At 36.2% G+C, this 26090-nt stretch overlaps 1 protein-coding gene across 2 annotated transcripts in view; it reads right to left on the bottom strand.

Moving 5' to 3' along the window:
• Nucleotides 1-26090, bottom strand: part of ADAM9 (ADAM metallopeptidase domain 9) — a 100633-nt gene that overhangs the window by 37683 nt on the left and 36860 nt on the right. For both annotated transcript variants that reach the window (XR_014063399.1, XM_081524013.1), the window contains exons 10-15: nucleotides 23725-23806; nucleotides 23084-23217; nucleotides 14441-14612; nucleotides 7680-7772; nucleotides 6240-6435; nucleotides 3169-3274 (exon numbers count right to left, since the gene is read on the bottom strand). Coding sequence is in view for 1 of the 2 variants with exons in the window: in XM_081524013.1 (XP_081380139.1) it covers nucleotides 3169-3274; nucleotides 6240-6435; nucleotides 7680-7772; nucleotides 14441-14612; nucleotides 23084-23217; nucleotides 23725-23806 (783 nt within the window). In the remaining variant the exon portion in view is untranslated. The remainder of the gene's footprint in view (nucleotides 1-3168; nucleotides 3275-6239; nucleotides 6436-7679; nucleotides 7773-14440; nucleotides 14613-23083; nucleotides 23218-23724; nucleotides 23807-26090) is intronic.

Genomic DNA, 26090 nt, shown 5'->3' on the forward strand with positions numbered 1-26090 from the left:
TACTGGAGTGGGTTGCCATGCCCTTCTTCAGGGGATCGTCCAGATCCAGGGGTCAAACACGGGTCTCCTGCATTGGAAGCATATTCTTCACCATCTGAGCCACCAGGGAAGCCCCAATGTCACATAGTTAGTGAAATTACTTATGAAAACCTCTAAAACAAAGCATAGAATAAAACAGATCTCGGTTAGCATCTATTGGAACCTACCAAAATTCATTTTCTATAAGGTACTCAATGTCTCCTGTATAGTCTTGGTGATTAAAGAGTAAAAAGAAAATGGCTGATTCATGTTGAGGTTTGACAGAAAACAACAAAATTCTGTAAAGCAATTATCCTTCAATAAAAAATAAATTCAAAAAAAAGAAAAATAAATACTCTTAATATATTAAAAAAATCGATCACAAATCATTAGAAGGATAGTAACTTCAACAGAAAAATAATAGCAAAGATGCAAATATGCAATTCACAAAATAAGAAATGCAAACAGCCAATAAAGCTAAGAGATGCTTACAGTTATATTCATTTAAATATTATATTACAAGCACCAATAGAAAAAGTGCTTCAGGCAAATAGTCATATAAGCAAATAAAATGTTTACGTGACAAATACTGCCAAAAAAAAAAAAAATTCCAAAGTAGAGACTTTGGTAATAATAAAAGATTCAGTTCCTTCAGAAGACATATAACAATCCTAAATGTGTATGCACCTAATAACATAAGCACCAAAGAACACACTTTAAAACACATACAAGAAGAATTTACAGAACTAAAAGAAGAAGTAGACAACTTCATAATCATAGCTGGAGATCTGCACATATCCCTCTCAGAAACTGAAGGGGAAACAGATAAATACACACATACACCCAAAATATAGAAGATTTGAATATGACAATTAATTAACTTGACATTTATGGAACAATATATCCAACAGCAGCAGAATACTCTGCTTTTTAATTGACATAGAACATTCACCAAAATAGACCATATGCTGGACAGTAATTCACATCCCAACAAATTGAAAAGAACTGAAATCATACAAAGTATGTTCTCAATGGAATTAAACTAGAAACCAAAAACAAACAGAAAACCAGAATACTCCCAAACACTTGGAAATTAGCAATACATTTTTAATAACTCATGAATCAAAGGAGAAATCACAATGTAACTGAGAAAATATTATGAACTGAACAATAAGGAAAACACAATATATCAAATTCAATGAAAAAGAAGCATGCAACTTTTTAACCAGGTCACCCTTCCTTCAACTTTCAAATTGCTACTTTTCTCATTTTGATTTAGCCTAATTATGTTAGCCAAGATGGATCAAACTCCCCAAAGTACAGGAAAGAGTCTCCTTGGTTTTTCTTAAACATCATAAAAGAACCTTGAAAGTGCTGTGCTTATAACTGGTTTGGTATCTGACTTTCCCTTTATCTAGAAAATTACCTATTACAGCATCTATCTTATTCTAAGGCAGTATCATTTTTAAATGATTGTTCTTGTTAAGGCAATAGTAAGGCAATAAAGCCTTCCCATGCAATTTAAATAGACAAAAAAGTTCCCCAGAAAAAGAATGCTACAATTAGTTTTGAGACTACTCAAGATAGTCATATACCTTCTTTTGAAATACTTTCTTGTTTTTCTAACTTCTTTCAACCTACACTTTTTTCTATATCAAGAAAGATATACTGTAAGTACTCTATGAAATAGTTTCTATGAATAATTAATTTGTAAAGAATTAGAACAATATAAATTGACTAACATTTTTTTTTAAGCACATGGCATTAAGCACATCTATAAGAGGGACATCTGATCCTGTGAAGGAAGTTGAGGAAGTCTATCTTAGAGGAGTTAGTTAAAATGAGATCTGGCTGAGACAGAAGAGCAAGTCAGCCAGAAGGAACAGCACATGCCAAGGCCCTGTGGCAGAGGGCCAGATCAGTAGAGTGGAAATATTTCTCAACATTTAATGGCTCAGTAGAGAAAGATGAGCCTACAAATAATACATTAAAGAAGCATCCAGAAACAGAGAAAAATACTAGAAGAACATTCCACACAAAAGCCAAGGAAAGGGGCTTCTTCAAGGAGAAAATGGTCAACATAGATGAATGCTACTGAAAGGTCCAGAAGCTTGAAGACCTAAAGATACTCTGTTAGATTTAGGAACATGGAAGCCACGGTTGTTATTTCTTCTTCATGAGCATTGTTTTACCTCAGTTGCTTGGCTATTAACTAGCAGAGTAGGAGGTGAAGTGGGTAGAAGAGAAGCACAGTATTATGTATTTAATTTTTTTGGCTTTTTATAACCATTTTTAGAATAAAAATATGAATATTACAAAAAACAAAATAATTGATACAGAATGTTATTAGCACTGTAACAGATATAATACAGTCTAGTGAGTTTCCAGCTCATTCTCTAGAGCCCCATGGCTTCATGGTCAAAGCCTCTGGGTGAACCTCAGCTGGTAGGAATTTCCTGCCCTCACATCCACCAGAAGAGCTCCATTCAGAGCTCCATTTATATGTTTACATACCTACATTTATCTATCTGTGTATCTGGAAAGCACAGTATTATAGACTAATTCCAATTTTGTAAAATTAACGTTAGTGTCTGTGTGTACAGTGCACAGAAGCAAAATAAAGGAAGATATACGTACACTGAAATTAGTGGACATACACAGAAAGAGAGATCATGATAACTTTTCTCTTGTTTATAACTTTGCAATATTATTTTTCACAATGTGCAAACGTTATAGAAACAAAAAAGTTTTCTAATTAATCACTTTAAAATTATATAGAGCCAGAAGAAAATTATGAAGTTCTGAATTAATTCTGCAGGTACCTTTATATATGGGTTTAGCAGCATAATCTTTAAACAAAAGGAAAAAGAAGAAGAATGTTTATTTGAGGTTTTTACTATAGAACAAGGATAAACAAAAGTGACATGATAAAAAACATTACATTTTAGATAGGTAATGTCAAAAGCTATGAATTATTTTATCATTCCTATTCAGTCTCTCTGAAGCCATGTTTTACAAAATTGTAAGTCTGAAAAGTTATATATTTTAGGAGGAGAAAGCAGTCACAAGGAGCTATAAAACTTCCTACAGATGACTGATATCAAATTCTTTCATGTGCTTTTCTTATTTTTTTTTTTTGCCTCCACTTACCCAGTGGCACACTTCTTGTATTCATGGCCAGAGAAACCACAATTGCCAAATCTGTCACCTTTGGAATTCACATCAAGGAAACATTCCTTTGGGGCAGCCTTGGCTTCTGTAACATCAAAAAAAAAAAAATTTTTTTTTGTACACCTGAAACTAATACAACATTGTAAATCAACTATACTCCAATAAAATTTAAAAATTTTTTTAATGTTTTTAAGACTTGGCAATTTAATTCAGAAATAAAAGCATTCGCTACAACAGTCCATACGCCTGGATGAACTGCCTCAACATCTATTAAAAGATTTCAGAACCTACAGGTGAAACATTTTGCTCCACATTTATAATTAACAACAAAATGTAAAGATAAAGCCTGGTTGGTAGTTGAACGTTAGCATGGACTCGAACACTCAAGTCCTCAAAGAAGTGTCATTAAAGAAGATGAAATTATAAATAAATCAAAAACCATGCACAGTATGGCAGCACTTTCAGTCTACTTATTTTCACTGTTCTCACAGCTCCACTGCACCCCTGGTTAGATCAGGTTGGGGAGGGTTGGTGAAAACACTGCCAGCTATTATTTTTTCACACAGGGATCAAAACCTGCATCTCCTGCATTGGCAGGTGGATTCTTTACCACTGAGCTACCAGGGCAGCCCATTTTACCATATATGGAAGCTTAATTTAGGTATTAATTACAATGACAAACAGCCATGACACTGACAAAGCACAAACCATTCTTGTTTTCTTATATTTTATATATGTATCCTTTAATGCTCAACTTTGCAACTTATATATATTCCTAAAAATATTTTATTTGGAAATATTTTGCAGCCAAAATGGCAGTACTTTCCATATAATGATGGAAATTCATGTGTCTATCTTACACATCTGGTATAATATTGTTCAGTTTAAAAGAAAATGGACATGCAGTGGAAGGAGATGGAATAAAAAAGAGGAAGAGGATGAAGTAATCTGAAAATGGATGCAGAATACTTGCACAGGATAAACGTCACATGGCAATAACCCTAGCAAAACACACATGCTCACATTTATATAAGAAAATGCAGCTAAATTAATAACAACCCCCATCTGTAATTACTTTTTTTGGTCTGCAATAACCTGCTCATCAGGGCTTCCCCTGTGGCTCAGCAGTAAAGAATTCACTTGCAATTCAGAAGATGTAGAGACACGGGCTCAATCCATGGGTTGATTAGATTCCCTAGAGGAGGAAATGGCAACCCACCCCAGTATTCTTGCCTAGAGACTCTCATGGACAGAGGAGCCCACTGGACTTTCATCCATGGGGTTGCAAAAGAGTCGGACACAACTGAGTGACTAAACAGCAACAAACCTGCCCATTAGTGCAAAATATTGGTTTGGCCAACAAGTTTGTTCAGGTTTTTCCATAACATCTTAGAGAAAAACCAATTAACTTTTTGGACAAACCAATATATCAGAGGGCTTCCCTGGGGTTCAGATGGTAAAGAATCCGCCTGCAATGCGGGAGACCTGGGTTTGATCCTTGGGTTGGGAAGGTCCCCTGGAGGAGGGCATGGCAACCCACTCCAGTATTCTTGCCTGATGCACAGGGCAAGGTATGGAGAAAGGGGCTTGGAGGTTCCAGGCTCTCTTCCTGCCTCTCCACAAGCTCACTAAGTCTCAAGCTCTCCAAACTGTCCTTTCCGGTTTTTCAAGAGGCTTCATTATATGGGCAGATTGATTAACCCACTGGCCACTGGAAAGTAACTCCATCTCCAGTCCCTCTCCCCTCCCCAGAGGTAGGGGGACTTAAAAGTTTCAACCACTAACCACAAGGTTTGTTCTCTGGCAACCAGCCCATCCTTAGGTAACCAAGGGGTTTGCCCAAAAGTCACCTGATTGAAATAACAAAAGACACTTTCAAGGCTCTTATCATTTGGGAAATTCCAAAGATTTTAGGAGTTCATGCCAGGAACTGAACAAAGACCAATTTTTTTATTTGTTTGTTATAAATCACAAGATTACAAGAGTCAACACAGCTCTACCTAAAATCATAATTAATCCATATTAAGAAGATGGAGAATGAAAAATGAACATGAGTAGGATAAGAGTTGACAAGTGTTGGGAGAAGAGAAGGGAAGAAATTTAATCCTTATCCTCCACAGTGAAAAATTAACATTTAATACCTAGGATGGAAAAATTAAAAAAGTAGCATAACAAAGAAATTATCTAAAGACCTAGAGCCAGTAACAAAGCAATTAACTAGAAGGGAGGAAGAAAAGGTTAAAGTGGTGGCCTTCAGGGATGGGCTATTAAGTGGGAGTACTTTGATGAGTGTGTGCTCAGCCGTGCAACCCCATGGTCTGTAGCCTGCCAGGCTCTTCTGTTCATGGAATTTTCCAGAGAGAATGCTGGAGTGGGTTGCCATTTCCTACTCCAGGGGACCTTCCAGACCCAGAGATTGAACCCTCATCTCTTGCATCTCCTGCACTTGCAGGTGGGTCCTTTTACCACAGCACCACCTGGGAAGCCTGGAAGTACATTGTACTTTTTCATAAAACCTTGATGAATAATTTGACTCTATAATCTAGTGTACATATAACTTTGATAACAAAAAAAATTTTTAAGACACACAAAATAAAAAAATATATATACATACTACTAAGAAAAGAATGGATTCCAATTATATAACGCAATACTCTAATGCTCTGTGATCTAAATACAGCAATACAGACAGAATGCAAAAACATTTTGAGTGAACAATGAAAACAGAAGACCCATGTGTATATCCCTATACTATTTACATGAGTTTATTAAAGCTAAAATACAATACTGTGCATATATATATATACATATAATATTAATATACACAGGACAGAGCGGTGAGAAAGTAAAAGCAAAAATCACCAAATGAACTTGGATGCATCAATTCATGACCTTGACTGCCTATGGAGAAGGAAAGATGGAGACGTGATAGGAGACAGGACACAGAACTTCAACTTTAGCAATAATGTTCAATTTTCATTTTTAACATAAACTAAAACAAAAAATATATAAATAAAAGCAAAGCAATCAATATAAATAAAATATCTTACTTGAGCCAAAGATGACTTGACACTGAGCATCATAATATTGGCACAAGCCATTGTAACAATAGGCTTTGTTATTATGGCAAGGATACCCATTCTGAATAAAAACATCTGGCTGACAGAACTGAGAAGAACCATTGCAGTACTCCGGAAGGTCACATTCATTGGTTTTTCCTCGGCACAAAGTGCCTCCTGGACGGAACTAGGGTAATAGGATTGAAATTGAACAGGAATATCACGAAAATTCCCACAGATTAACCAAATGTGAAACCACAGTATTTATATCTATAAGAAGGTCTAACAAAAACAGAAGATTAAATAACCCAATAGAACAGTGAACAAAGGCCAATAACAGGCAATTTATAAAAGTCATGAAATACGGAAAATGAAAAAAGCAGAGCATCATAGAGGACCAAAAGAAATGCAAATTAAACGAAGATATAAAAGCACTTTACACCTATCAAACTAACCTGGATTATAGCACTGGCTAACAACAAATGTAATAAGTGAAGTCAAAATGTTAGTCGCTCAGTCGTGTCTGCCTCTTTGTAACCCCATGGACTGCAGCCCACCAGGCTCCTCTGTCCATGGGATTCTCCAGGCAAGAATACTGGAGAGGGTTGCCATTTCCTTCTCCAGGGGATCTTCCCAACCTCGGGATAGAACCTGGGTCTCCTACATTGCAGGCAGACTCTTTACCATCTGAGCCACCAAGGAAGACATGTTAGTAAGAGAAAACAAAAATAATGATTATATAGTATAATCAATACTGTACACTGCACAGTTATCAGTGCATTGATTACACTGGCAAATACAGACTGGCACATCTGTAGACAGTATAAAAATATGTGTCAAAATTTTCACATGCATATTCTGTTCCAGCAATTCTACCTATAAGCAAAAATTGGAAGCAATCTAAATGTCCATCATTAGTTGACCAGATAAAGAAATTATGGTACAGCCATATAAAGGAACACTAACTATATAAACCTATAGAACTAAATGAATGGAAGAAAATCAATAGTATATTACTGAAAAAGGGACATAGTAACAATACATATACCCATGTTTATCCACTTACACATACACACACACATTCATATCTACATAGGAAAAAGTGACTAAAGTAATAAATTATCAACAGTGGCTAAATGAAGGGGGTAAAATGATAGAGGGTCTTTCAGTGTCAACTTTCTATTGTTGAGTTTTTAATGAAAAACATAGGCCACTCATAAATCAGAAAAAAAAATGTTTCTACTCAGGAAAAAAATCTCTTTAGACCATTTGCCACAAAAGATGATACAAAACCGCAAACAAGTATCATAAAATTTTCCATCTAATCATGTAATAAAAATAGTGCTCTCTTACAGATCAGAGAAAACCAATTTTGATACAGGCACATTTTTCCTTTTCTTTTTTTTTTCCAAATAGGGAGGAATTCCCTACCCGACAGTCTTGACAACAGGCACCATATGCACATTCAGCAAATGATTTAAGTTTACAGGTCTTTCCTTCACAGCAAGGGTCCGATTCACATTCCTGAGAAGAGAAAATGACTGTCAATAAAGAAAGAAATTATTGCCATCAAGACTCGTTAACAAAATTCTTCCTTTCAACCTATGCTTCTTTCTAACCTGGATGTAAGAGGTACTCTCTGGAGACAGTCACTTATCCTTCCGGATTTATCAGTGACTCTTCAGCTATTATCTAGGTCTCAATGTGTCTCAAAGGACTGAGAGTATGTGTCTTAGTCTGCTGTGATTACCAGAACAAGATACCATAGACTAGTGACTTAAACAAAAGAAATTTATTATGTCACAGCTCTGGAGGCTAGAGACCTGAGATCAAAGTCCTAGCCAATGCAGTTTCTGGCACAGACTCTCATCCTGGCTTGCAGACAGCTGCCTCCTCGCTGTGTGCTCACATGGCCTTTCTTCAGAGCATGTTGTCAAGAGACAGGAGCAAGCAAGCTCTTTTTCATAAGAACATTAATCCTATCAGATCAAGACCCACCCTTATGACCTCATTTAATCTTAATTACCTTCCCGGAGGTCCCTTCTCCAAATACAGATATAAATACAGATATACTTGGGGGTTAGGGTTTCAACACATGGATTTGGGGGGTCCCTATTCAGTCTGTAACAGTATATTTAATGATCACAGGAAATTGTGAAAGTCGCTCAGTCATGTCCGACTCTTTGCAACCCCATGGACTATACGGTCCGTGGAATTCTCCAGATCAGAATACTGGAGCGGGTAGCCCGTTCTTTCTCCAATTTCCACAGGAAATTAAGCATCCATAAATGCACTTCTCTTCACGCTCAGGGTCTGACTTCTCTGCAGGGTAGGTTTTTACCCATGTGGACATTATACTGCTTGACTTCTCTCACCCTACTTTGGGCCACTATGGCTCTCCACTCCCACCCTCCAACCTCCCACCCAGACACAGCTACTCTATGTTGAAACTAATGTCTTGAGGTCTGAATTGTTTGTGAAAGGAAGGAGAAAGGAGGAGGAGGACAAGGAGGCAAGAAGGAGGTAGGGGAAATAAGCTTTAATTATTGAAGAATATTTATTTTCCTACGTTACAGAATTCTAGGATGATGGTTTTTTTCCATTCAGAACCATAAATCTGCTGTTCTATTGTACTCTGGCCCCAAAATCAGCCACTATTGATCTATCTGTTCAGGATTTTCTTCTGACTTCTTGACTTATTTTCTGTTTATCTCAGCACTTTGATTACAATGTACCCACGATCATTCTTTGTAATGATTCTGATTTGGCTTTACTTAGTGTTTTGGAATTGTAACTCAATGTTTTCTGTTAAATATGGGAAATTTTCAGCCATTATTTCTTGGAATACTTTTCTTCTCTCCTTCTCCCTCTCCTCTTGAAATTTCACTTATAATTCCATTAGGCTAGTTAACATTGCTTACATGTCCCTGATATTCTGTTCATTTTTTTTTTAATCTTTTCTCTTTTTCCTTTAGATGTGGATTATTTCTCTCATTCTACTTTACGTTCATTGACTCTTTTTCTGTCATCTTACTCTGCTATTAATTATATCCATGAATCTCACTTATTAAACTTTTTGGTAAGTTCTATAATTTCCATTTGGTTCTTTATTATACATTTCTCTGCTGAGATTCATCTCTTTACTCATGAAGACCATATTTTTCTTTAATTCTCTGATGATAAAGAGTGGAATATAATTCATCGAAGCTTTATTCATAATAGCAAAATACTAGAAACAACCTAGATATCTTTTAATGGATGAATAGTTTAACAAACTTCAGATAGGCCCTTTGTGCTAGTGGCAATACCAGCCTAAACATTATTCCAAATCTCTGAAGTAACATCCATACAATGGACTGTTACTCCCCAATAAAAAGTAATGAAACAACAACATAGACTGACCGCAAAAGCATTACGCTTAGTGAGAAAAGTCAGCCTCAAAAGGTTATATGTTGTATGATTCCATTATTATTGCAGTGACAAATATTACTGAAATGGCAAAACCACAGATGGAAGCCAGGGGCAGGGATAAGGGTCAGAGTCAGGGTGGATGTGATTACAGTGAGGTAGCAGGAGGGAGTTAGTTCTTTTGTGTTGATGGAATAGTTCTGTATTTGAATTGAGGTGGTGGTTACACAAATCTCTATATGGCATAAAACTACATAAAAGTACACACATGACTGCAGGTTAAAAATGGTAAAAGCTGAATAAAGTCTGTAAACTATTAATAGTTAACATACCAATGTCAGCATCACTGGTATGATATGGCTCTATCACTACATAATTTGTCACCCTTTGCGGGAAAGTGGGTGAAAAATACATAGGACTCTCTGGACTGTTTTTGCAACATTCTGTCAGTTTGTAATTATTTCATAATAAAAATCTGAAAATTTGGAAAATTATCTAAAACCATGCACCGTACAAAAAAATTAAGTCAAAATGGATCATAAACCTAAATAAATACATAACCTAAAATGATAAAGCTTTCAGGATAAAACATTTGCAATCTTGGATTAGGCAAAGATTTCTTACATACAACACCAAAAGCAGAACCCATTAGGCACAAACTGGCTTCATCAAAATATAAAACTTCTACTCGTCAAAAGATACTGTTAAAGTACTTAAAAGAAAAGAATGGGAGAATATACTTGCAAATCATATATCTAATTAAGTATTTGTTATCTAGAACATAAGGAGTACTCTCAAAATTCGATAATGAGAAAACAACCCAATTTTTAAAGGCAGGAAGGAGTTTAAGAGACATGTCACCAAAAAACAGATAGAGATGGCAAATAAGCACATGAAAACATGTTCAACATCACTAGTCATTAGGGAAAAGGAAATTAAAACCTCAGTAAGGCACCACTTCACATTTAACAGAAAAGCCAAAATTGAAAAGACTGACCATATGAGGTGGAAGAAAGGACTTGAACCAGAACTCAGGTACACTGATTGCAAGAATGTGACATGGTAAAACCACTTTGGAAAACAGTTTGAAACTTCCTTGGAAAGTCAAATATACACCCACCATATGTCCCAGTCATTTCACTCCAAGGTATTTACCCAAGAGAAGTGAAAACATAAATCCATATAAAGACTTGACCATGAATGTTCACAGCAGCTTTTGGTGTGGAAACAACCCAAATACCCATCAATAGATGGATAAACAGCAGGTAGTATCTCCATACCACTCAATGATGAGCAACAATAAAAAGGAATGAACCACTGACACAGTAGCATTCAACACGGATGAATCTCTAAGTAACTATGCTGAGTGAATGAACCTAGATAAAAAAAAAGTCATTCCATTTAAATTCCATGAAATTCTAAGAAATGCACACTAATGACAGCAGTATCTGTAGTACAATGATAGCAGATCAGGGACGTCGGAAGGAGGATTGGGAAATAATAAGGGGTGCCAAGAGCCACAAAGAACTTTCTGAGATGATGATATGTGCATTATCTTGATTGTGGTGACAGTTTCACATAAGAAAACAGGTATCAAAGCTTAACTTGTAAACTTTAGTACTTTTAGTTGAGACTTCCCAAGCAGTCCAGTGGTTAAGACTCTGTTCCCACTGCAGGGGGTGCAGGTTTGATCCCCAGTTAAGGAACAAAGAGTCCACATGCCATGCACTGTGGCACAAAAAGAAAGAAAAATTTTTACAAATTTAAAAATTAGAACAAATAAAATAATATAAATAAATAAATTAAAAATAACGGCAATAATAAATGTTTTAAGGGAGACTTTCCTGGAGGTCCAGTGGTTAAGACTTCCAATACAGGAGGTATGGGTTCCATCCCTGGTCAGAAAACTGAGATTCCACATGTCATGCAGTATGACAAGAAAATCAAAATAAAGATAAAAAATGATAATAATAATTTTTAAAAAGAACTTCTGTGTTTTAAACAGGTGCAGTTCATTGTTGACAAGTGTTCATAATTGCCTGTTTCTTACCCTTGCTTTGTCTTGACCAAACTTTAGTGAGGCTTCTTTCTTTCCTGTAGACCCTTGAACTCTACTTGTCTGCACAGAAAAAGATATTTGGTGATACTTGCCCCTCCCCCAAGTACTTGAGGGCAAGTATCCCCACCCCTTATCAGCTTCCCCTGGAAATCACCAGACCACAGGACAACTTCCTATGAGACCTCACTGGGCATTTGCCCCTGCTTATCCAGCTTCCCCGTAAAAGATTCTGCTTATCCACGTTTGTCCCACCTTTACCCTATAAAAGAAAAATCTTTTTGTTTGATTTTGAGATGCTTCCAGATTTCTGAGATTAGCGTATTCTCCCTGTTACAACAGTCTTTCTTATGAATAAAGCCTTTTCTTATCTAAGTCCGAATTTGGGGATTTTTTTTTTACCTTGTATTCAATTATACTTCAGTAAAGTTGTTAATTTTTTTTTTCAGAAATACTATGTAAGAGAGACAGCTGGCTTCATAAAAGAAAAGAGAATCAGGAAACAGACTATGGTGAAAGTACCATTTTAAACGGTTTTGTAGCTCACTCTCCACATGACACCCCCCCCAATTACAGAGCTAATATAAAAAATTTAAATTACAAAAATGCTAGAAAAAAATAATAGAACATAGAGGAGCTATATGATGAAAATCTTGAAACAGGAGTAAAACTTGTACCCTGCTCAGTTACAAAATTATGGGGGGGGCAGTGCACTAAATGCCATGACATTCTTTTGGTAAAAGTACAAACTGACACACCCTTCTTCCAGGAAACTTGATAGTCTCTAATAAAATAAAAAACACATGCTTTTCAATTCAATAATTCTACTTTTATGTAATTATCTTAGAAAAAGACTTCTGTGTGTGTGTGTGTGTGTGTGTATATATATATATATATATATATATATGTGAACATACACATACACATATACAGGGCATATACAAGGATATACTGTCCACTACAGAAAAGTACTAACTACAGTGAGTGACTGTCTTTAATGAGAGTATGGTAAAATAAATCATATTATATTCCTCATGCTGAAATATTAGTCAACAGATCAAAGGATTATGTCCAAATAACAATGACATGGAAAAAAATCTCCAGGATATATTAATAGAAAAAAAAAATTCTACATAACATATACTAAGTCAGATTTTATTTATGTAAAAAAAATAAAATCCTAAAACAAACCCAACTATGATACAAATATACATATTGTACATAAGTCTATAAACACAGAATAAAATCTATAGAGAAACACACTAAACTTATGAGAATAATTACCACAGCAGAAGGAAGTTAAAAAATATATGGAAGAAATTAAAGTATGAAGGGAATTTTGCTTGTGCTTACTATTTGAAATTTCAATACCAAGAAAAATAACTGTGTTATTTGAAGGGGAAGAGGTACTTTTTTCTAGAGTAATTTGTAGTACAAAAGTTCAAGAAGCAAATACAGACTATTTCAGTTAGTTCGATAATGAAGTAAACAGGAGAAATCAAAATATATAAAATAATTAAGGAGAATGCCTGGAAAGAAGAGCTTAGTCATCCTAACAGCATAACATTAATTTAGAGATTAAACATAACCTCGTTAGCCTTTATTTTCCTCATTTGAAAATGAGGGTATAAAGAAATAATGAATCTCCAAGGGTTACTGAGAGGATTATACCATGTAAAACATTAAGCAGAGGTTGCTAACGTGCAGGAATAGTGCAATGACAGCCCATCACAATTTCATCATAAAATACATACTGCCTGGGAATTCCTTGGCAGTCTAGTGGTTAGGACCCTGTGCTTTTACTACCAAGGGCCCATGTTTGATCCCCGGTCAGGGAACTAAGATCCTGCATGCCATGCAGCATGGCCCAAAAATAAAACAGAACAAACAAAGAAAAACACACTATACTGCCTTTCTAGAATGTGAAGTCTTCTGGCAAAAGTCAGGCATTGTGTGATCAGGCAAGGAAAAAGAAATTTCACTTGTGGAAAAAATTGAGAATATAGTAAAGTTTACACACAACTGAACCAATTCCTTTAAAATTTAAATTTAACTTTTTAAAAATTTTTTAAATGTAATTAAAAATTGTTTTCCTCCTAAGCGTTGTCTAGGTGGTGTTAAGTAGGCCAATTTGACAGGAAAATGGTGAGATGCAGAACACTAATAATAAAGATGGGTCCAGACTTACGGCTCTAAGTGTGGTTAACAGGTATGAGAAAGCCAGACAGCAGCAGGTGAATTGAAGGTTAACGGAGGGAAAATGCTAACTTGAGTAGCAAGAACTTTGTAAACCAAGAACTCTGCAGAATGGGCCGGCTTCAATTTATTATTGAAATGAGGTCAACTAAACAAATGTTTCTGCAATAAATGTTTCTGGCAGTAACAGAATAGTGAATGCTTACAAGTAAAGAGCCAAGTGAAAAACTGAGTCATTCTTTAAAATAAATAAATGACTCAATAACCATAACAGAAATGGTAGTAGGTAGCAAAAGTAGGATAAACATGGCACTTTCCTGGACACCAGAACAGATGACACCATTGGTTATGTTCTAGGAAGGAAGGGATAATCAACCCCCCAGGAACATATTCCCGCAAGCAAAATACCAATCCTCATTTTGCCACTAAATTTTACTTTAACTCCTATGCTAGAGTCACGCAAAGTGAGCTATTTTATTTTTTGCAAATCCCAAGGTAACTTTGCAAAGCAAACATCACATGTTAAACTGACCTTTGGTGTCCCACAGTCACATTCTTCTCCAGGATCCACCAACCTATTACCACAGGAAGGAGCACTGTAGGCTTCATCAGGCTTTGGAATATTAAGAAGGCAGTTTCCACCTTTATTTAAGGTTAACTTCTCAAAGTCATCTGCACTGCAAGAACTGAAGTTTTTGGAACCTCTATAATAAACATAAAGAAAAAGATCTTAAGTCATAGCAATTATTCACTTTGAAAATCTTAAGTCATGTCTTCAACCAACAGGAGGTGAATATTTAAAATGGCAGAGGGGGGCTTCCCTGGTGGCTCTGTGGTAAAGAATCTGCCTGCCGAGGCATGGGACACAGTTTCAATCCCTGATCTGAGAAGATCCCACATACTGTGGAGCAACTAAGCCCGTGTACCACAACCATCGAGGTTGTGCTCTAGTACCAGGAGGCCGAAACTACTGAGCCCATGTGCCACAACTAATGAGGCCCGCAGGCCTTAAAGCTCATGCTCCACAACAAGAGACGCCACCTCAATGAGAAGCCTGTGTATTGGAACTAGAGAGTAGGCCCTGCTCACTACAACCAGAGAAGAGCCCCCACAACAACAAAGACCCAGCACAGCCAAAAATAAATAAATAAATAAAAATTATAAAAAAGAAACTACTTGCAAAAAAAGAAGTAATAAAATGGCAGATGGAATTCCCTGAAAGTCCAATGTTTAGGACTTAACCCTTTCACTTAACACTTTCCTTGTTGAGTGCTCAGTTTCAATCCCTGGTGAGGGAACTAAGATCCCGCAAGCTATGTAGTATGACCAAAAAAAATAAATAAAATGGCAGAAGATACAGAAAATACAAAATCATAAATGTCATCAGAAGAAGAAACCTCAAAAATTGTTGTTCAGTCACTGAGTCGTGTCCAGCTCTATTTGACCCCATGAACTGCAGCACTCCAGGCTTCCCTGTCCTTCACTATCTCCCAGGGGTTGCTCAAAAATTATCTAGTCCTATCTAGAATTAAGTTTATCTTCCACAGTAAAAGTTCCTTCAAAAATGCGAAGCGAGTTCTGTTTCCCCACCCTCTTGTCACTCCACTGAATGACATTCCTGTGTGCCCCTCACAAACACCAGGAACTATGTGACAATAATGTGAACACCCAGTGAGGAGGCACACACCACTGGCGTAGAATTTCAGCTACTGTTTGAGGTTTAATTGCCTCTGATGGTAATTTCTAAGAATTGTAGTTAATACTCTGAAGGCTAGACAGGCTTTTAGAAATGGTCCAATTTGAACTATATATTTATTTTGTTGCTGTTTAGTTACTAAGTTGTGTCTTACTCTTTTGCAACCCCATGGACTCTAGCCCACCAAAATCCTCTGTCCATGGACTTTCCAGGCAAGAATACTGGAGTGGCTTGTCATTTCCTCCTTCAGGGTATCTTCCCGACCCAGGGACTGAACCCGCATCTCCTACATTGGCAGGCAGATTCCTTCCACTGAGCCACCAGGGAAGTCCCATGTGATATTTACATAAATACAATTTTGATGTGTTTCTATGTGTTGCTGGAGTTCTTTTAGTTATTGTTTTACTCAATAACAGTATTTTTAGACAGTCTCATTGGCTATTTGGCTATTTTCACTTTGAAGACTAGTGGGAAACACTCATCTATAACAAGAACCTTTGAGAAATCCAAGTCATGTTAAAAGTTTATCAGAGGCATTTGGTGCCCTGAAAGAATCTCTTTTTCATTGGTTTGAGCAATGGTGCCAAAAGCAGCCGTGGGGAAGAGAACTGTGTTACATGGTAATGACTGAGAAGGCATTCCTATTGATTCCATGTCTTCTGTACATCCAAGGAATCAAAGAAACAGATCTTTTCTTGGGAGACCTTGTCCTCTTGGCAAACTCTTCTTGCTAACCAGACCAGAGCCTCCCAGGAAGTATTCAGTCCTGGTTCTTGGCTCTTAGGACTGGAAAGCAGTCACACAGTAAGTAAAGACCTAGCACAAGACTTCCCACAATAATGAAAACACTTGTTTTCCATATTCTTCTTTTTCTTGCTACTCTCTGCTTAAGAACATTGTGAGGAGGAGGAGTCCTTTTGAACAATATCTGTTCCTTCAACAAATATTTGTGGAACATCTATTATGTACAAGACACTCTTCTTTATGTAAGGGAGAAAACAGTAAACAAAGTAGACCAAAAATAAAATCCCCACCCCTGTGGAGGTGACATTCTACCGAGTGAGACAGACTATAAACATAATGGGTAAATAAATTCAATAATACATTAGAAGATATGTGCCACTGGGGGAAAAGGTGAGGCGGTAAAGGGGATGACCTTTGTTGGGGGCAGAGTGATGAGAGTTTTTCAAAGAGCTGTCAGGACAAGTGCTTCAAACACTGGGACAACTAAATGAAAACTGGCTTTTGGCGTGAAGAACATTAGAGGGAGAAGAGATAGCCAGTGCAAAAGCCCTAAGGGAGAAGTCTGCCTGCTATGCTCAAGGATCAAATAAGGAAGCCAGTAGGGTTGGAGTGGAGTAAGGCAGTGAGGGTACAATCAGAAAGGTGGGAAGAGGCCATTGCATGAATCTGACTTTTTACGATGAGTGAAATAAGGCAGGGGAGTGACACAATGAAAAGCATGAAGCAGGAACCACGTGATCTGATTTATGTCTTAATAAGATCACCAGGTTGCCTATGCTAGGCAGGAAATTCTCACAGGAGGCAACAACTACAAAGAAGGCATTATTACTAACTGACACAGAGAAGATGGGGGCAGAGGAGGTTTTAGAAGCAACAAGAGTTTGAGTCTAACGGATGTCAAGTGGAAATGTCAAACTAGAGCATAAGATAGTTATCTGATAAACAAGCAAGACTTCAATTTAAAGTCATTTTTTTATTTCTTATTATTTTTATTTCCTATTATTGTTCTTTATATGGTTAATACAAGTGCCTGCAACAATGTATATTCTTACATTCTTCAATAATCTAAGAATATATTAATTAGCTAATAGTCACAGGAATTGTACAGACGTGTATATTTCCTATACTTGAGTCCCTAATTTTAATCTACAGAGTTTACCACTTCTAAACAGATTATTCTTGAAATAAACTTGTTATTCAGTCCTTGGGACACATTTTCTCATAGAAACAATGTTTTATTTGTGTGATTCTAAAGCAATCTACAAAAAAAATCTGTTTCACACACAAGGAAGTTGACTATAGTACTGAGAAGGATCACAAAATCTTCACCACTTCTTATGCAGTTTAGTAAACCAAGATAACAAAAAACATCTCCATGTTGGCCTTCACGAACACTTTGGATAATAAAACAAAGATATTCTTTTCCCTAGTCATCCTTGGCCATCACCAACAGTAATAAGAAGGATGAGCTTCCTCTTTTCTTGGCTTGAATACCAATTAAAGCATTCCTACTCTCTATCTGGAGAAGGCAATGGCACCCCACTCCAGTACTCTTTTGCCTGGAAAATCCCATGGATGGAGGAGCCTGGAAGGCTTCAGTCCATGGGGTCGCTAAGAGTCGGACACGACTGAGCTACTTCACTTTTGCTTTTCCCTTTCATGCACTGGAGAAGGAAATGGCAACCCACTCCGGTATTCTTGTCTGGAGAATCCCAGGGATGGCAGAGCCTGGTGGGCTGCCGTCTATGGGGTCGCACAGAGTTGGACACGACTGAAGCGACTTAGCAGCAACTCTCTATCTATCACCTCTGGGTACTAAGATATTAATCTAAAGCATCTCTACATCTCTTCCATCACATTGAGGTGAGTTTTATAAAACTCATGCAAAAGAAGGTAGAAGGGATGGAAGTGGTCTATCAGGATATGACCCACAAAAATCAACTATCATTTAGAACAGTCTCTCTATGACTAATCTGGAAATAACCAGAACACAATTCCACCACTACCATCCTAATCCCCATAGCCTAGGAACAGGAAGTCCTAAGAAAGAACTCTAAGTGATGGCACTCAGATTTTTTTTTTCAGAGCAATCTGGAGACTTCCCTGTCGGTCCAGTGGTTAAGACTTTGCATTTCCAATGCAGGGGACATGGGTTTGATCCCTGGTCATGGAACTAAGATCTCACATGTCACACAGTGTGGACAGAAAAAAAAAATTTTTTTAATTAAAAAAAAAAAGAGCACTCTGATTATGGAGGCTTTCTGATAATACTGAAGGGCAGAGTTAAGAAAGACCTGTCTCTAGAAAAAAAAACCTCCCAGGAAGACCACCACTCATATGACAACGCATTTAAGAGCAGGGTGTAAGGATACTACCAAGTCCCTCAAATATCTTAAATAATAAAAATTACATTACAAAGTTAGACTATCTACCTTTTAAACAGAGGTGGCTTCAACTGATTATCTAGGAAAACTCTAGCATCAAAAATAAAGGCCTATGTTAGACAACTATACTCCAACATAAAATAAATTCTAAAAAATTTTAAATAAAAAAATTTGATAAGGCCCAACTTCTAACAGTCAACTAATGTTCATTAAATAACATAGGAAGTAGAAGGTGGGAAATCTGTCCTCAAAAAGGGGAGATTTAATACACTAAGGATAACATAATCTTACTTCTCAAATTATTCTTACAAAAACCTGTTCAAATACAATGTCCAATGCATTATCAAAACATAACACAAAGACACAAGATATTATGAGAACTATAAAAAAAAATGAAAAGACACTATGAGAAAAAAACCAGATAAACTCAATAAAGTCTCCAGATATTAGAATTATCAAACTATAACCACCCAAAAAGAAAATCTCTGCATGCTTTGGTCAGAGACAAAAATGAGAAGCTTGAAAATTTGGGCAGGGAACTAAAATCCACAGTCATAACACAACAAATTTGATGTGTTTTTCTAAAATATATTTTTTAAACATTTAAAATACTCTGAATTCATCTTATAATTTGTATTAATTTAATTGGCATTTTTCATTCTAAGTGGTATGCTGTAAGGGTATCATAATCAATGGCATCTACATTTGCATAATACAGTACATTAGTAATCATATTAAATATAAGCAGATTAAATGATTCAATTAAGAGACAAATATTTCCAGGCTGGATTATAAAACAAAACATAAATGTAGGTTGTTTAGAAGCATATATCTAAAACATAATAAAGAAAAGCTCAAAGTAAAGGAATGGAAAATATATACTGTTAACTCAACCAAAAAAGAAAATCTGTGGAAGGTAAATTAGTATCAGGCAAAATTGACAGTCCTATCTAATGCAATAAAAAAGGAAATGGAAGACATACAAATTAGGAAAGAAACAAAACTGCCTTTGTTTGTAGATCTCTTTCTGTGGTTGGATTGCCACAGCTCATGCCCAGACCCATGCCAAGTGTCCACACCAGCCCCTCTTGCCCAAATACTACTTCCCTCTGGGGAGAGGGTACTGGTGCTCAGAGAGGGGATAGCACACACGTAAAGGGAACAGAGAGGGCTAAGACCCAACCCTCAGGGCTTGTACTCTGGCAACTTGGGACCAAACCCCACCTCCAATAAGGCAACAGTGGCCACTGAGCAGAGAGGAAGTGCCATCAAATACCCAGCTCTAGCTACAGAACCCCCATCTCCAGTCCCATCCCCTACTAAGGTGATAGCTGTCAGCATACCTTGAGGAAAGACATGATTTGTATTCATGACAAATCCAGCTCTCCCACAAAAATACAAATGACCCAATTTTTTAAAATGGGCCACACATCACATTAACAAATTGAAGAATAAAAACTATATGATCATCTCCATAGATGCAGGAAAACCTTTTGATAAAATTTAACATCCATTTATGACAAAAACTCGTCAGAAAGTGGGCAAAGAGGGAATATACTTCAACATAATAAAGGCCATATGATGATAAATCCACAGCTAACATCCCAATAGTGAAAAGTTGAAAGCATTTTCTGTAAGCTCAGGAACAAAACAAGGATGCCCACTCTCACCACTTTCATTCAACATAGTTTTGGAAATCCTAGCCATAGCAATCAGAGAAGAAAAAGAAGTTAAAGGAATTCAAATTGAAAGAGAAGTAAAACTGTTGCTCTTTGCAGGTGACATGATTCTATAAACAGAAAATCCTAAAGACACTACCAGAAAATTACAAGAGCTCATCAATGAATTTGGTAAAGTTGCTAGATACAAAATTAATACACAGATATCTGCTGCATTTCTATACACTAACAACAAAATATGAGAAAGTGAAATTAAGTGAACAACCTCATTTACCATCTCAGCAAAAAGAATAAAATATCTAGGAATAAGTCTACCTAAAAAGGCAAAAGACCTGTACCCTGAAAATAAGACACTGATGAAAGAAATTGAAGATGACACAAACAAATGGAAAGATATACCACGTTCTTGGATTGGAAGAACCAGTATTGGAAATAACCTTAAAATGACCATACTCCCCAAAGCAACCTACAGATTCAATGCAATTCCTATCAAATGATTAATGGCACTTTTCACAGAACTGGAACAAAAAAATTTTTAATTTGTATGAAAACACAAAGACCCCAAATAGCCAAAACAATCTTGAGAAAGAAGGATAGAGCTGGAGGAATCATGCACCCTGGCTTCAGACTATGCTACAAGGCTACAGTCATCAAAACAGTATGGTACTGACAAAAAAACAGACATATAGATCAGTGGAACAGGACAGAAAGTCACAAAAATAAGCCCACACAGTTATGGTCAATTAATGTATGATAAAGGAAGCAAGAATATACAATGGATAAAAGACAGTCTTTTCAATAAATGGTGCTGGGAAAACTGGACAGCTACACGTAAAAGAATGAAATTAGAACATTCTCTAACACCAAAAATAAAGTCAAAATGGATTAAAAACCTAAATGTAAAACCAGATACTATTAAACCATATACTCTTAGTGGAAAACAGAACAGAACGCTTGTTGACATAAATTGCAGCAATATTGTTTGGATTCCTCTCCTAGGGTTATGGAAATAAAAACAAAAAATAAACATGTAGGAGTTAATAAACTTTAAAGTTTCTGCACAGCAAAGGAAACCATAAACAAAATAAAAAGACAACCTACAGACTGGAAGAAAATATTTGCAAATGATGCAACCAACAAGGGATTACTTTCCAAAACATACAAAGAGCCCATACAGCTTAACGTTAAAAACAAAAAAAACAAAAAAACTGCCTAATCAAAAAATGAGCAGAGGACTTAAATAGATATTTCTCCAAAGACGACACAGAGATCAGCAACAGGCACATGGAAAGATGCTATATTGCTAAATATTAGAGAGATACAAATCAAAACTACAGTGAGTCAGTCATACCAGTTAGAATGGCAATCATTAAAAAGTCTACAAATAATAAACACTGGAGAGGGTGTGAACAAAAAGAAACTCTCTTATACTGTTGGTGGGAATGTAAATTGGTGCAACCATTATGAAAAACAATGTGAGGATTCCTTAGAAAACTAAAAATAGAGCTCCCATATGATCCTGCAATCAACCCCACTCCTGGATGTATATATGGAGAAAACTCTTAATTCAAAAAGATACATGCCTTCCAATGTTCATAGCAACACTATTTACAACAGTCAAGACATGGAAGCAATCTAAATACTCACCAACAGATAAATGGATACAGAAGATGTGCTGTGTGTGTGTAGGTATTTATGTGGTATGTATATATGTATATAATGGAATACCATGAGCCCATAAGAAAAAATGAAATAATGCCATTTGCTGCAACATGGATGGACCTAGAGATTATCATATTCAGTGATGTAAATTAGACAGAGAAAGACAAATATCATATATCACATCTATGTAAAATCTAAAAAAATGATACAAATGAACTTATTTATAAAACAGAAACAGATTCACAGACAGAAAGCAAATTTATGGTCACCAAAGGGGAAAGGCATGGGGGAGGAATAAATTCGAAATTTGGAATTAACATATACACACTATTATATATAACACAGGTAAACAACAAAGACCTAGTGTATAGCACAGGAGCTATATTCAGTACCTTGCAATAATTCATAATGGAAAAGAATCAGAAAAAGAATGTGTGTGTGTGTGTGTGTGTGTGTGTGTGTGTGTGCGCGCGTGCGTGCGCACAGAGCTTCCTAGGTGGTTCAGTGGTAAAGAATTAGCCTGCCAATGCAGGTAAACATAGGAAATGTGGGCTAGATCCCTAACTCAGGAAGATCCCTGAGAAGGAAATGGTAACTCACTCCAGTATTCTTGCCTGGAAAATCTCATGGACAGAGGAGCCTAGTAGGCTAAGTCCAGGGGGTCGCAGAGTTGGCCACTACTGAGGGACTGAGCACACACACACATATATGCATGTATCTACAAGTGAATCACTCTGCTGTTCTCTTGAAATTAACACATTATATTAACTATACTTCAAATTAATTTAAATGAGATGAATTAATCAATAATTAGAGTAGGGCTCTTATACCATTCAGATGAAAGAAAATTTATAATGATGCTTTATAGAACATGGCAAATAATGTCCTCCCAGAAATTTGAGTACTGATGAGGGATACATTCATTGTTTATTTTTAGCATTAAACAAATGTTCAATAAATGGTTTTAAAAAAGAAAAACGAAGAAGAATAAAAAGAATTCAGTTACTCACGATGCTCCTGAATTCATGATGCAGCTCTTTACAGCACAGTGACAACCTCTCCCATCATCATGACTCATTCCAAGGTTATGACCCAACTCATGAGCAACAATGGATGCAAATTTCTCCACTGGGATCTGCCCAAACTGTCCAAACACAGGAAGGTATTAATTAAATTTCTGAACAAAAAGTATTATTTTTTTTTTGTTTCTAAAATTATTTTTTCATAAAAGGAGATTCACCACTACAATGTTGACAGCTGCCATGATAAAGCAAGCAACCAACATCAGATTGTAAACACTGCAGTCTAGTAAGAAACTGGTGTGACTTAACATACTGATGATGGAGGTAGACCATTTAAGCAACAGATCAGGAGCACCAACAGATTATTCATGGTGGTTGGTGGGAAAACAAGCTCGTGGTTCTAACTTAATTTCCTCAAATGGAGTCTCTGTTTCTTAATTCATAAAAAGTGAGGCATTAATGATCACATAATAAGTATTAGAAAACTTAATCCAGTGTCTAGGGAAAGAACACATCTGCTATGGCCCTCGTAACACTCAAAATATTGTTGTAAGGACTAGGAGAGGAAATAAACGATTGCTGGACATTTCATAATGCAGACATGCAAAGATGTCAAGAAGAAAACGTACCACGTTAATCCCACCTGCGTGGCTCCTTGAACAGACCGTCCCCACAAACGCCATTCCTGCAGTCCCACCAAACCCTCTTTTCCTAAATGAATAGAACAGGAAAAGTTATACAATGTACTTGAGGAGAAAAAGGTACACGTTGCTCCTATTTCTTTGGGTAATCTTAAAATAATTGGTAAACCTATAAAAACTTGGAGAAAAGTGACAAAGATAAATAGCACTTTAAAAATCAGAGTTCAATTAAAGCCGTATCTCTTTTTTATCTTCAGAGAGTGAAAGTTGACATTACAAGTTCATTTTTCAGACAAATGAAGATATACATTAGATATATCAAACCAACTTGTTTTCTACCTTTTAGATGAAAAACCTTCCTAAAATGCATTATATTTATTTATTCAAAAATTCTAGTGAAAAGAGACAGATAACAAACTCAATGGCATATTCATACAGGAGGCTGCAAGCAGGGAGCACAGAGAACACAAGAGTCAGGATGGTCTCCAGGTTGCTCCTTGAGCATCGGGGACACACCTGTATCTCAAGACCTGGTCCCTGTGTCTTCCCCAATATACACCCATATCATTCCCTCACCTCCTTCAGGTCTTTACACAAAGGTCATCTCTTAACTGAAGCCTTCCTCACGATGTTATTTAAAATTTCAACCTCATTCCTCCAATATTTCTACCTCTACCTTCTCGGCTTTATTTTTCCTCTTTATCATTTATCATTATTTAGCACACTATAAGCTGTTAGGGTAAAACCCAAATGAAATTTTTGGCTGACCCAATATATATAACTTATTTATCTTACAAGATAAATCTCCTTCAACACAGTATGAATTCCATGAGAGCAAGAATTGTCTCTTTGTTCACTGCCATAACCAAGGGCCTAGGATATACACATAACAAACATCTTTTAAATGAATGAATAAACCATTCTCTGGGACACCTGACCAGCCAGGACAAGAGGCTGATACTGACATAAGGGGATTGTCATGGAAACATTTTAGCCAGATCATCCCGTAGTGAGCCGCATTTATGTCCTCAATGCTTCAAAAAAGGCTTTTTAGTATCCCTTTCTCAACTACAACCAATCAGGGATTATCAGATATCTGAGAAACACCTCTAACATGGCAGTCCAAACAGAGAGAGAGCTTGGTAGGTGTGGCTGGGCAAAGCACAGGGAGTGCTTGTTGTCCATTCCTTTTGGTCTTTTGTGAACAAGAAGGCATACTCACTGTCAGGGTATGAGGACACTTCTGGGTACAATTTTACTAAAAATTAATTAAAATGTCAGGCTCCAGCTTTTGCGGTTATGGGGTCATAAAAATCCATGTAGGCATTCTCAGTGCCTTACTCTAAATTAACTCATATGACAAAAAATAAATAAAATCAAGGGAAATTTCACCTCAGAAAAAATTATTTTAGGTACTATTCAACACTGAAGGAGGGAAAAATTAATACATAAAATATTTTTTGGCAAAAAGTCAGCCTATCAACCAGAAAATTTCTAAGAAGAATAAATTTTTTTTATATTTTAAGTAAAGGGCTTTGCTATAAGCTTCTGGAATATATCTGTATTAACTAATCACATAAGCTTAAGTTTTATTATAGTACCATGAAAATGCTATGTAGAAAAAAGAAAAATGTTTAAAATATATCAGAAGGATGGCAAAGAGACTTTAAAAACACTATTATATCCATGAAATGAGAATTTGACCACATAAAAATTTTAAGGGAAACAAAAACAGATATTAAACATTAAAAATAAGATAGCTGAAATGAGAAACACAATAAAAACCTTAGAAGGTAAATTTAAGGAAATATCCCAGAAAATAGAACAAGAAGACAATGAGAAGAAAGTAAACAAAAGATAATAAAATTAGAGGACAACCACAAGAAACTCAACAGCTGAGTAAAAGGAATCCCTGAAGGAATGAAGAATAAAAATAAAGAGGATGAAATCACCTACAAAATAATTTGAGAAAAATTCCTAGAACTACAGTTTCAAGACTGAAATTACCCATTAAGAACACAGCACAATGAGTGATAGAAGACCGACAGCAAAGCATATCATCAAGAAAATTTAGAGGTCTGGGAACCTCTAGAGAAGATCCTACAAGTTCCCAAAGACGGAAGAGAAAAAAAAGGCATATACTAAAAAACAGGAAACAGAATGCATTAAAGTTTCTCAGTGAAGTTGTACTGAGATAGAACTTACATACAAAAAAATTCACCCATTCTAAAGTGATTTTAAAAAAAAGAATGAATTAAGGCTTCTCAACAGTAATTTTGGAAGTCAAAAGACCAATGGCCATGCCTTCAAAATTCTGAAGGAAAAAGACTCTATGCCAAAAATGTTAGACCTGA

This window comes from Giraffa tippelskirchi, chromosome 8 (genome assembly GCF_054371585.1).
Source record: "Giraffa tippelskirchi isolate mGirTip1 chromosome 8, T2T-mGirTip1v1.2.pri, whole genome shotgun sequence".
NCBI lineage: Eukaryota > Metazoa > Chordata > Mammalia > Artiodactyla > Giraffidae > Giraffa > Giraffa tippelskirchi.